This window comes from Dendrobium catenatum, unplaced genomic scaffold (assembly GCF_001605985.2).
Source record: "Dendrobium catenatum unplaced genomic scaffold, ASM160598v2 fragScaff_scaffold_54, whole genome shotgun sequence".
Classification (NCBI taxonomy): Eukaryota; Viridiplantae; Streptophyta; class Magnoliopsida; order Asparagales; family Orchidaceae; genus Dendrobium; species Dendrobium catenatum.
In genome coordinates, this window is record NW_021318516.1 from 404,725 (window position 1) to 418,137 (window position 13,413).

A 13,413-nucleotide genomic window follows, 5' to 3' on the forward strand; every position below is an offset into this window, starting at 1 on the left:
CAAAGCTTCATATCCTCCCTTTGATAACCCTAAATTCAACAAACTTTGGGATAATCTATCTCCTCCACGGGTGCGTTGCTTGCTTGAAGAGGCTATTTAGGGGAAGAATGAAGAAGGGTTGCTAACAGTGTCCATTGTCCTCTCCCATCCTAGCATGTTCTTCTCGAGAAAAACTATTTGGTGTGGAGTTCAGACCTATCTCTACGTCTGGACTAGAATTAAATTTTGACAAGTATAGTGAACACGTGGAGATTTAATTGGTTTTCATTTTTTTAGGCCATTTTATTTTTCAATGATGCATTTCACTACTCACAAAGCAAAAGGACAGCAGAAGCGCAACAAAAGAACAATTAAAATGCAGTGAATTACACATTGTAAATTTCTAGAATTTTTCCTTACAAAAGAGAACGGTGAATATCCACGTGTTCAAATTTAATTAGAGTCCGGACGTAGAGCTATGCTGGACTAGCGCCAAATAATTTCTCCCTCTTCGCACTCAACTATGGAATCAAAGCTCGAACTCAACACCTCTTAATTGATAATCAAAGCTCTCAACCAATAGATTAAAGTGAACAGGTGACCCTTCATTTTATAAATTTAGGTTATTTAGAGCAATCAATTAGGCACCATTGAGTTTCGTGATTTGAGCTAATTTACTGTTTGATTAGATGAAATTTTAAAGTCCCCATATTAAAAAAATTCTTAATCCCTAAATTTTGTGTAATTTTTTTTTTTTTAATTCTCTCCGATATTATATGATGTTAAATTCTTGGCTCGCACTATTGGTCACAGCGAACTGTTTCAAAAAAAAAAATTTAATTCTATTTTTGAGTCTTGAATCGGCTCTGAGGTTTTTTATGAAGCTCGGTCTCTCCATCCTTTGAATGAATAAAAAAATTAAAAAAAATCGATGAGATTATTTTCACTAAAATTCATTGTGATAAAACTATTAAATTATTAAGATTAATATAGCACATAAATAATTAATTAAAATTCATACAGCATTAATTACAGGCATGATAAAATATTTGTGACATGAGAGAGATATTAATGTCTTAGGGCATCTCCAACCTAAAATCTCATTTTTCACTCCAAAATGCAGGGAAATCAAGAAATGCCGTGTTTCATCTCCAATCCAACTTCATTTTGCCGCTAAAACCGTTCGTTTTCTTTCGCGCCTTTCTTCCCAACCTATTCGGTAGAGAGGAAAAAAATGGCGCACATGAACAGTGCGACGCCAATATTGGCGTCACACTGTTCATCCGCGATCAAATGGCGTCAAAAATGGCGATCGGTTGGAGCAAAGCAAGAACGACAAACAAGTGTTTGCCGTTTGGTTGGAGATGCCCTTAGTTTTATAAAAGGTTTCAGCGCAAACATAAAAAAAAGTTGTAAGAGATACAAATGAAAAATTAAAATAAAAAGAAAAAAAATTCTAATACAATTGAAATAAATTTATTAGCATTTTTCACCGTTGCAAATGCTGCCTTGGTTTTTTATTACGTCCTCTGACCGGACGTAGCTCTACGTTCGGTCAGAGGATTGTTACTCGGTATTGCTATGTATTGTTTGATAATAACGAGGAATACTGCTCTGTGAAGATCAATATCGAGTAATATCGAGCAATACTGAGTAATCCCAAAAAAATACCGAGTTTTTTCTAGGTATTGCTTAATATTACCTAAAAAATACCGAGTTTTTTTTAGGTATTGCTCGGTATTTTGCCTTCACATAATGATATTTCTCGTTATTATTGATATTGCTCGGTATTTCTCATTTTATGCCTGCAATCTTAGTGCCGGCCGAAGATAGCTCTAGATACGTTCACGGGACCAAATAAAAATTCCTTGGCCATGATTGAAGAATGTGTACAGATAATATAGTAGATATAACTATTTTAAAATTTTGACCCAGCAACTACTCTCCAGCAAGCGGGAGAAACATCGCGAGATTTCCCGAAGAAACTCCCAGCATCCAAGGAAAAGATACCGGAAACATCTCGAACCATCTATGCTGACGGTATAAATATCATTGCTATGATCAAACTCGCAGCAATCGACGATCGAAATCAATTTTCTGAATCTTCAAACAATTTCCATTTACTTCGTAAGGAAGAAGTCGGTGGCGGATGGCGAACCCCTTCTACCGCAGCCATTGGAATCCAATCCGCAATGGTTACTACCCTCAAGCCCAAATCCAGCCGGAATCCACCAAGCCAAAGGTCATTAGCATACCCGTCCAATTCGTCGGCTCTGACAACGCCACTAGAAAGAAGACGCCGGCACCGGCGACTAAAACTGACACAGCTACGCCGACGGGGGAGGCGAGGGTAGCGGCCGCCGTAACGATCCAGAGATCTGTGCGAGGTTTCCTGGTGAGGAAGAATGTACGTTTAGTACGCCAGATTGCCGGGGAAGTGGAGGAGATCGAGCGGAAGGTGAGAGAGGAAGAACGTAAAATTCGGCTGGACGCTAGGGAGCGCATTTTGGTGAGCGAGACGCTCATGGCGTTACTCCTACGTCTTGATACAGTCCGTGGGGTGAGGGATTTTCGAAAGAGGGTCATCCGACGGGTCATCAGTCTCCAGGAGAAGATCGATTTCCTCTCTGCTGCTGCTGTTGATGGTCCGATCACATTATCTGAGGAATCATCAATAGATCTGGAAAAGACTACAGATCAAACCCTTCATCTGGACGAGATGGAGGAGGAGAAGACGGAGTTTGACATGGAAATGTACGAGACAGTTGAATCGCCTAAGATAAGCAGTGATACTATCGCGACAGTGGATGGCACAATTTCTAGGAGTTGCGCAGATCAAAACCTCGATGCTGAAGAGGAGACCCACGAGGCCGATACAGTGTTGGAGATGGAAATTCTGGCGGAGGCTGAGTCATCGGAAAGGCAGAGTGATCTAACTGAAGCAGCTGATGGCCCGATTTCCTCAAGAAGCTTAGAGGATGATCAGAAGAGTTTCGTCAAATTAGCGGAGGAATCATTGATAGATCATGAAAAGATAGCAGATCAGACCCTCGATCTGGAACTGCTGAGGAGGAATGAGAATGATGCGGATTTGGAGGTGAATATTCCCGCCACTCTTGAATCACCAAAGAGAAAAAGTGATCTGATTGATATTGACCTTGTCCAAGATGGATCAAGGTCATCGGAGTTAGAGGAGGAAATCCACAAGGCTGATGAAGAAGAAGCATCATTGGTGGTGGAGTCACTGGAAGCAAAGAGGGAAGATGAGATGAGGATGAGGGAGATGGTGGAAAGGATGGCATTGGAGAACGATAGACTGAAGGAGATGGTGGCGCAGTTGTGCTCAACGAGCTCTAAACAGTTCCAAGTAATGGAGGGTTTGGCAGACCGGCTGGAGCATCTCGAGCGTCTCGTCCATCATCGGATGGATCGCCGCAAGAAGAGGAGGAGCATCGCTCCCTGCTCTGCGCTTTCCTCTGCTAATTAGCTTCTGCTATCAGTTGAGATCTATTAAATATTGTAGTTTCTTTCAATTTTTTATAACAAGGTTCTTTCTTCCCCCATTGGAGCCATGAAAGGAGTTGTTCCAATGTTATTTTGATATATGTTGCATTTTACTAGATGTTGCATTTTATAGCTCTAGCTTTCAACTTTCTAAACGTGCTATGTGTGGTAGCAATTTGATACACCTCAAAAAATCATCTTGGTCATTCATGAATCTCAAAGCAGCAAATTTATAATAAAATTGAATGTCATAATAAAATGATATCAAAATCAGTCTGATTCGAGCATAAATGAGTTCAAAATTGGACAATTGAAGTATGTTTGGAAGGCTCAATTCGATATGAGATGTTTGATAGAGTAATTTGAATTTGGCCTTGATCATCTCCATATTTATAGAGCATACCACTCATAAAAATCTATATATATGCAAATGCATTTTTCATAAATATTGAGCATTTTGGTTTGAAGATTGAAGAGAGATTTAAGACTTAGATCCTATTGTTATAACCAAGCACGATCGTTGGCAAATTTCTATTGACCATCATCGGACCACAATTTCTATTGATCACCATCAGGCCAACACTGCCTCGTCGTCGACCACTGGTGGATTAACTCTCATTTGCCAACTGCCATTAGATCGCCTCCAGTCTGCTGATCACGATCGGACCTTCGTTCGTCCATCGTATAATAACTGCCTGTCTAACCACCAACTGCCATTGATCTCAGTCATAGTTTTGCCCGGCCATCGTCAGACCACTTTCTAGCACCCAATCGCCACTAGGTCGCCGCCCAGCTGCCATTGACACGACACTACAACCATCGTCGTCATACTACAATCCTTCCAGCCTCTATCGCCCACTGACCACCATTGTCTATTGACTACAGTCCCTACGATCATCGTCGTCCGCCAATTGCAGTCTATTCAACCTCCGTCACTCGCCGATTACGATTCTTTCAACCTCCATCACCCGTCGAATGTCGACTAGAATCCCTCTTACTTCTAACGCCCACGGACTACGGTCCCTTCGACTTTTGTCGTCAGCCTATTACGGTCCCTTCGACCACCATCACCCGACTACGATCCCTCCGATTGCATGAATTTGCTAACACTCTGTTGGGAGTAAATCTTATATTACTATATTCTTCCAACTCCAATCATGTAACATGCTCTATAAGATGTATATGTGTTATATCGAGCCAAGGCACTCCCCCAAAGAAAGGGCCTCATTTATAATAAAAAATAAATATTAATATAATTATTTTAACTAGGTTAGACTCCGTTTTTTTTTTTTTTTCCTTTTTAGAGTTTTCCCTATAAAAATTTATGTGTCTCTTATAACTTTTGCACCCCTCTCTTTTATCTGTCTTTGTATTGGATCTTCGCCCAAAATTAAGATATTAAGCTCATTATCTCTCTATCATTGTGAATATCCAGCCCGCAACACAATTTATTCTAAAAAAGAAAATTAAATTTGAGGGTTTGTTTCGTCTCTAGTTAATCTATCTTGATTAGAAAATTTTCTCTAACGATTAAGTTATTGGGTGCATCATTTCATTAATAATTTATTGAGTATTGTATCATATCACAATAATCTATATTATTTTTATTGTATATATAATCATATTTTCATTAATTACTTTTATTAGTTTATGAAATTTTATTTAAATTTTATACGGTCTCTCTAAGACTAAGTAGTTTATTATATGTATATTCAATTCCAATGAGGAAATTCAATTTTTTTTCTTTTTTGAGTATTCATATCATTAACCTTTTCGTATTCATTTTTTTTTAAAAAAAAGTTTAATTAAATCACACTAATATCTATATTATGAAAAAAGACAATTTATAAATTTGACTTATAATAACTCATAAAAAATTATTTTATTAGATTAGAATATGGCTATTACATTATCACCCCTAATATTTGCATTCTCTGTAATAATTCTTTTGAAATTAATGCACATCTCTTTTTTTCAAATGATTTTTCATTCATTAGTATCTCTTATTTACTGCCATGGTTTGATAATTACTTACTTAGGCCTAACATTCATCAACTATTGGATTATATTTTGGTGATGCCACAAGTCAGCAGCTCTATAAAAAATTTATACTAATCAAATGAAGATTGGGAACTATTTTCTTATGGGCTTTTTTTTTAGTTCAAATAGCTTGTTGCAGATTAGAATATACGCGGCGATGGAGTTAGAAAATTTCCATCTTATCGTTGTGTGGATATCTAGCACATAAACAAAGGAGAAATAATAACACCAGGATTTTTACGTGAAAAACCCTGGAAAGGGAAAAAAACGATGGGGCCACGCCTAATTGAAATAATTCCACTAGTATTTGTTTGAGGTACAAGAAGCTGACTCGTCCTTAAAATTTAGGACTATCAGATTACAATGCTTCACTTCTAGATTAAAGTCCAATTACAAACAAGTTGTGTATTCGAGCTGAATTCATAGTCACTTAGAATTCCGACATTACTTGGGCGTCGAGCAGTGGGCAGAGTTCCGGCGTCACTTGGGCGTTGGACAGAATTCTGACATCACTTGGGCGTCGGGTAGAATCCCGGCGTCACCTGGGCAGAATTCCGACGTCACTCGGGCATCAGACAGAATTCCGACGTCACTCGGGCGTCGGGCAAAATTCCAGCTATATGCTGCTATTTTGTGGATTGGTGCTATTTCACTCTGATATTTCTCTATCAGAAGAAAATTTTGAAGGATAAAGATGAATGCGGGTGGTCTACCAACTCTGCCCCTTGGATGGGAAAAATTATTCAATGCAGATGTCGAACGCTATCTAGATATCAATCATAATGCATTATGTCACTCCTTAGCTCAGTACAACAGCTCGGTACCGCGACTTGGTATTGTTGATGTGGCTGCACTTGATTTGTCTCCAGATTTAGAGCTACGTCCAGCCTCCGCACAAAATAATTTCTCCCTTAGATGGGTCATTATGGTAACCAGGGGTTAATTGTCTACATGAAAAGTCTGTTGGCTCATGATCTCGTTATGTATGACATTCTGTGTCCTTGTGCCTAACGACACTTTTTTACTTATATTTCTTCACTTTTAGTACAAGCAAGTTTAGTTTTGTTGCTCATTTTGTTGGGAGCAATAGCTTTTCTTTATTTTTTTATTTTTTATTTGGACATTTAGGTCATTTAAGGCAAATTCACACACACAATGCATACACACAAAGACTCGAACCCAAGACCTCTTAATTGGAAGCATAAACCTCAACCAACAAACCAAGGTGAGCTGTGTGCTTTTCTTTATCTTCTATTGCTTATCTTTTGTCAATCGCTTGTAATCTTCTTACAATTTGGTTGTAATTATCTTTTATGTTAATGAAATAGGTTTTTGTCCCTAATTCTTCAAAAAAAGAAAAACAAAACTCTTATATTAATTTAAGAAATATTTATATTTGTGATGAGCATCATTATAAAAATATATTTATGCGCTTAGGTCATCTCCAACCCAATAACTCATTTTCCACTAAAAACTACATTAACACTCCAAAATATAGTAATTCATCTCCAATTTAACTTCATTTTTTAATACTAAAAAAAAATTCTGTGTATATTATCTCTTATTTTTTATTATTTTTTAAATCATAAATAATACATTTACATTTATTAAATTTTCAAATTAGGCTTACTTAAAATTTGTTTTAACAAAAATAAATCTTAATAAGATAAGTATTTATTAAATAAAATTGTTGCAGGCTAGAATATAAGCGGCGACACTGGCGGAGGCACACTGGGGGCCATGGGGGCACCGGCCCCCACTGGATTTGGGAAATCAAATCAATTAATAGCATTAATAACGTATTAATTACATACTCTAAGTTTTCTTATATCTTTTTTATCCTTTTTTATGTTATTTCTGCCGCAGCCGTTAATTTTTATTCTCTTTTGTTTGGAGTCGGAACGCTGCCGCCGGAGTTGGAAGCTGAACGCTTGAAAGCTGAACGCCGTCGTTCGTCCGCTTGAAAGCTGCGGCCGGTCGTCCTCTTGAAAGCTGCCGCCGGTCGTCCTCTTGAAAGCTGCCGCCGGTAGTCCTCTTCAGTGCCCGACGGCCGACGCCCTGTAACTGTAAGATCGCGTAGATCTTGTAACTTTTTTGCATATTACTTTGAGTTTGAAATTTTTTTGGGGCATGATGTGTTCAGATGAATCATTTTAAAACTTATATTTGATTCTTTTTTTTTTTTACTTCAACCGATTAAAAAAAAATCAGTTGTTTGCTACCAGATCATGATTTCCATTTTTTTTTAACAGCCAGCCGCCCATTCATGATTACTTATGTGTGTGACATGTTTGAATCCATGTCAATCATTTTCAACATTTGATAAATAACGATTACTACGTCTTGCAAAATTTTATCCGGCAGATTTTCAGAGATGGATCTTATCATACTAGACAATCAAATTGAAAATTTTATTATTGATATGAGATCAAATGATGCATTTATGAATTTAAAAGGACTTTGAGAACTTGCTCAAAAAATGATGGAGACTAGAAAAAATGATATTTTTCCTTTGGTGTTCTTGCTTATGAAGCTTGCTTTGATATTGCCAATCGCAACAGCAACAGTTGAACGACCATTTTCTGCAATGAAGATTATAAATAATCGTTTACGTAATCGTATGGGAGACTCTTGGATGAATGACTGTTTACTTACTTATATTGAAAAGGATATTTTCAATAGTATTGACAATGACTTAATTGTATAACGATTTCAAAAAATGAAGGCACGACGGGGGAAATTATAGAAGACATATAACAAGAATATCAAGATTAGTGTTCTCAATTGTAAGTTTTTTCCTTTATTATATATTTTCTATTTTAATTATGATTTTAATGATTTAAAAAAAATTTAAAACCGCCAATGCCGGTCCCAAGCCCGGAAGAAAAAGGTTGAGGGTTTTTTTTTTTTGACTTTAATATTTTGTGCCCCCACATGAACAAAATCCTGCCTCCGCCCCTAAGCGGCGATAAAGTTAAAAATTTTCATCTCAGTGTTGCACAGATATCCAGCACACAAATATGAACTTCTTAAACACAAGATTTTTTGCATGGAAAACCACGGAAAAAAGGAAAAAGGAAAAACCACATGGTCGCGTCCAGTTGAAATTAATTCACTAATATTTGAATAAATTACAAATGATTTATCCGTTCTATTAAGGATGAATAGATTACAACAATCAATAGTTTGGTTGAAATATGGAGACCAGCGGAGAGCAGGAAGAAATTCGGTGACGTTCAGTTAGCATCCGAGCAGAAGTCTGAAGTCAGTCGGTGGCCAGGCGGAAGTTCGATGTAAATCGGTGGCCAGGCTGAAGCCCAACGTTAGTCGGTGACCAGACGAAAGTCCAGCGTCAATTGGTGGTTGGGTATGTGAAACCCTTGAAGAAAAAAAAAGTTGTGCTGTTTTTTGTCTATACGAGTCTGGTTAGTACGGGACGAACCGTCAGTACGAACTGAAGAAAATTGTGAAGAAATCTGTCATTTTCGTCTGTACGAACCTGGATGGGTCGGTACGAACCGTCGGTACGAACCGAGACAGAGAGTTTCGTCCAGGGATGAAAATTTTGAATTTAATTTTCGTCTTGACGATTTAATACAGAGAAGATTGTCCCGGGACGATTGGGACATCGTCCGGGACGAACCTGCTTAATAAATATCCAGATAATGTCGTTTTTTGAAGAGAGATAAAGCCCAAGAGAGAGAAAAACGAAGGGAAAAGAGGAAAAGTGGATTTTTGGGCGACTTCGACTCGTTTTTGTCCGTCGTCGTAATTGGGAAAGTTGACCAACTCGAGGTAAGGCACATTCCGCCTTTCTCAATTTTCAGAAATGAGATTTTTGACGCGTTTTCTATTCCGAATTTTGTTTCCGTTAGTGAATTTCTGGTATTATTTTCTTCTGACAAAGGTTTTACTGCGTAACTTTTGGTATGTTTCTGAGCTGATAATCCTGCACGTTTTGAGTAATTTATGGAAGATTTTTACCGGATATTTTGGATTCTACGGTGTTTTAATTGAACTGCAAATTATCAGAATGTTGAAAAATGTTTTGTCAGTACAATGAAAGTCTTACAATGTTGTTGTGAATATTCTGTGATAATTTGGTAAATTTCTAAATCTGTGAATTTTGTGTAAATTCCGTATACTGCCGTTATGCCGCTGATTTTTCGTACGAATTATGCTTTTGTCATGAATTGTACATTGAATGAATTGATTAATTTTATGCTATCAGAAGGGAGTTATAAGGGGTCGGAATCCTATGTGATTCCGTTGTCTGGGTCCGGGAAGGGAGACATAAGGGGAAGTTCTGAAATCTGAAATTATGTATATCTGTTCTGTTCTTGTGTTATAAGCACAAAAGGGAGCCATAAGGAGAAGTTCTGACATCTGGAAGGAAGTTATATTCTGAAATTATCTGTTCTATAAAGCTGTAATGTGATTATTTCTGCTATGACTTCTGTACGTTGTTGGTTATTCTGTACGATCATATCTGATCTGTGGTTTGAAGCTTGATGATCTCTGATTTAAACTTAGATTTTGATATGACTTCAGTTTTCCGTATCCGATGTTTGATTTCTGATTGAGCTGTTATCTATTCTATCTGTTATATGATTTCTGTGCGATTGTTCGAATTCTGTACGGATACTTTTCTGATATGTTTTCTGATGTGAGTTTCTAATTATTCTGATTGGTGATTGATGACTTGCTGAGCTGTTAGCTCATCCTTATTTTCTGCGTGGTTTTCAGGTTCTGGGAAAGGGAAGGAGGTCTTGGACTAGACGTTCTGAGTCTGATCTGAGATTAGGTATTTTGTACTTTTGATTTTTGTACAGTCATGACTTTTCTGTCTATTCTGTTCTTTCTGTCCGTAAGCCATGTACTGTATCTGTATATGATTGTTTTGATGAAAGAAAAGATAGATGAACTTTTCTATATTTGGATGTTTATAGTAGCTCTGTGTTTTTCTGTCCATACGATATTTGAAAGAAAGTTCTGAAGCAAATTCCAAAACTAGATCCTGGATTTCAAGTTTAAGTTCCGTCGCGGCCCGTTGCGAGCGGGATCCGTCCCGATCGGGTTGGGTCGTGACAGGGTAGAGGTTTGGTATTAGTTGGTGCACAGGGGGGAAGCTCAGCTTTAGTTGGCGACCGGGCATAAGTCCAGTGTCAGTCGGTGATCGGGCATAAGTCTGACGACAATCGATGGCCGAGCGGAAGTCCGATGATGGTCGATGAGGAGTCTAATGGCAAAAAAACTCTAGTTTCTCTCTCTTCCTTGCTTGAGTTCATCTTTTATGAGTAATGAGGGTTTATTTGTAGTATTGTGAGAGTGACGTGACCAATAAATAGGAGGGAGATAAGAGTAAGTTAAGAATTGTTTGAATGGAAGGCTGTTGTTGATCCCCTTGATCATGGACCGTTTAATAAGCATTTGAATGTCTTAATGATATCATAATTCGGCGATCTTGGACTCGTTGGATTCGTCTCGTCAAGCCGCCCGATTAGATTATAAGCATGTTACTTTTTGAATATGTTTGGTCATCCAATTTATGATTTGAACTTTCTAAATACCATCTGGGTTTTCGATTTGGACCCATTTGGGCTCGGATTGAGTCGAATTTAGTGTCGTTTGGTTCATATTTTAAAGACATTCAGTTCGACTATAAGTTTGTTGAAATCAGATTTCATGTGATATCAGATTTAATTTTAAAAGTTTCCAACTTAGTTTTGCCTTAAGATTCCTGCCCGATCAAGAATTTTTTATGATATATCAAAAATAAAAACTACATTATAATGCATAAAGAGGAACAAAAATAAAATACACATGGAACTCTTCATAATGTATGACTCATATATACATCTTGAACGATCTCTTCTTTCTCCTCATCTTATAAATTCCATAGCTAATCTCTGCAATCGACATAACGACGATCACAGCAATCTTACAAAATTCCAGTAAGTTTAATTTTGTTCCGAAGAGGAAGAAAAATACCCCCAGATGGCGAACTCGTTTAACCGTTACAATTGGAATCCAATCCGCCACGGCTACTATCATCAACCCCAGGTCCAACCCCAATCAATCAAACCAAAGGTCATCAATATACCCGTCCAGTTCATCGGCACTGACGAAAGAACAACCAAGATGTCACCGGCGACGCCAGCATTGGTGCCGTCTGAGGAGGCTAGGATATCTGCAGCTGTCACTATCCAAAGAGCCGTGCGAGGGTTCGTGGTGAGGAAGAATGCTCGAGTTGTCCGCCAGATCGCAGCGGAGGTGGATGAGATGGAGCGAATGTTGAAAGAGGAGGAAGCCAAGATTCGCATGGATGCAAGGGAGCGGCTTAGGGTGAACGAGGCACTTATGGCGTTGCTCCTCCGCCTCGACACTGTTCGTGGGGTGAGGGAATTTCGGAAGAAGGTCATCCGACGGGTCATAACTCTCCAGGAGACGATCGATTCCATCTCCGCGGCCGCCGATGGCACTACACCCGCGATCGGCGTAGCAGAGGACAGGGAGTATTCGAGCAGCGAAGCAGCTGATGAATCATTAATTGATAATGAAAAGGAAGCAGATCAAACCCTTGATCAGGACGAGGAGACGATGGAAATACCCCCGTCCGTTGAATCACCGAATGGAAAAAGTGATCTCATCGCAGCAGGCGATGATGGCACAATCTCCATGAGCGCCATAGCAGATAATCGGAAGGATTTGATGTTCGAAGCCGCTGAGGAGACAAACGAGGCCGCCGCAGAAATGGAGATGAAGATCCAAGAACTAGACGAATCGGCGAATACGCAAAATAATTTGATCGGTTTAGGGATCGGAAGTGGAGTCGATTCACTCGATACAGAAGAGATTCCGAAGGGTGATGACCTAGTATCGTCGCAGTGCTCTTCTTTGATGGTAGATTCGCCGACGGAGGAGAAAGGTCATGAAGGGATTGAGATGAGGGAGATAATGCAGAATATGGCTGCTGAGAACGAGAGACTAAAGCAGATGGTGGAGCAGCTATGCGCGACGAGCGCGGAGCAGTGCACCCTTATGGAGGGTCTCGCTGGCCGAATCGAGCGCCTTGAACGCTTCGTCGTCAATCGCATGGATCGCCGGAGGAAGAAGCGTGGACCTGTTTCCTCCGCCAAGTAGATGCTAAAATACGCAAAAGGAACAATCTCTTGTGGTATGTAAATCATTGAACGTTAAAGTGGCAAAGCCCACGAGAAGAAGAAATGTGCCGCAGGAAGTGTATTTTTGCAACAATTTCTGCAATATGGCTTTGTTTTTGCTAGAATTCATTGTTTTTTTTTTTTTTTTTCTTCTTTTTTGAATTCTGCTGAACAAGAACATGGTACAATCGGCTTCATTATGACATCTATGGACATTGCCGTCTTCAGATAATTGTAAGCTTGATGGGTATAAAGGATTCATGATGCTCTTCTTAGAAATACAGTGCAATTTTGATCTCTTTTTATAATAACGTGTATTTTCAACAATACTGTATTGAGTCGGTCCTACCAATAAGCCTAATATGATCTAATATGCTATTGCATCTCGGAACAATTATTACGTCCTCCGACCGGACGCAGAGGAACGTCCGGTCGGAGGCCAATTCCCGTCAAAAAACGAGTTGTACCGAGCAAATACTGAGCAATACCAAATAATAACGATGAATATCATCATTTGAAGACCCAATACCGAGTTATACCGAGCTAAATCGAGAAATACCGAGTTAAACAAAAGTTGTTCCTAGAAAAACTCGGTACAACTCGGTATAACTCGGTATTGGACTTCAAAGAGCGGTATTTCTCATTAATGTCAAATAATACCTAGTTGTACCAAGTAAATACCGAATTTTTTGGCAGGATTTTGCCTCCAACCGGACGTTCCTCTACG

At 38.8% G+C, this 13,413-nt stretch overlaps 2 protein-coding genes across 2 annotated transcripts; both read left to right on the top strand.

Annotated features, from left to right (window-relative positions):
• The first annotated feature begins 1,932 nt into the window (after positions 1–1,932).
• On the top strand, positions 1,933–3,688 carry LOC110103874 (golgin subfamily A member 6-like protein 1). The gene has a single exon (XM_020832737.2). The coding sequence runs from the start codon at positions 2,129–2,131 to the stop codon at positions 3,464–3,466; it is 1,338 nt and encodes a 445-aa protein (XP_020688396.1). The 5' UTR covers positions 1,933–2,128; the 3' UTR covers positions 3,467–3,688.
• A 7,696-nt stretch (positions 3,689–11,384) lies between these two features.
• Positions 11,385–12,974, top strand: LOC110103873. The gene has a single exon (XM_020832736.2). It carries the CDS (start codon positions 11,521–11,523, stop codon positions 12,664–12,666), a length of 1,146 nt encoding a protein of 381 aa, XP_020688395.1. The 5' UTR covers positions 11,385–11,520; the 3' UTR covers positions 12,667–12,974.
• Positions 12,975–13,413: the final 439 nt, after the last annotated feature.

Coding starts and splice junctions, on each gene's coding strand:
- LOC110103874 (XM_020832737.2), top strand. CDS start 2,129: ATGGCGAACCCCTTCTACCGCAGCCATTGGAATCCAATCCGCAATGGT.
- LOC110103873 (XM_020832736.2), top strand. CDS start 11,521: ATGGCGAACTCGTTTAACCGTTACAATTGGAATCCAATCCGCCACGGC.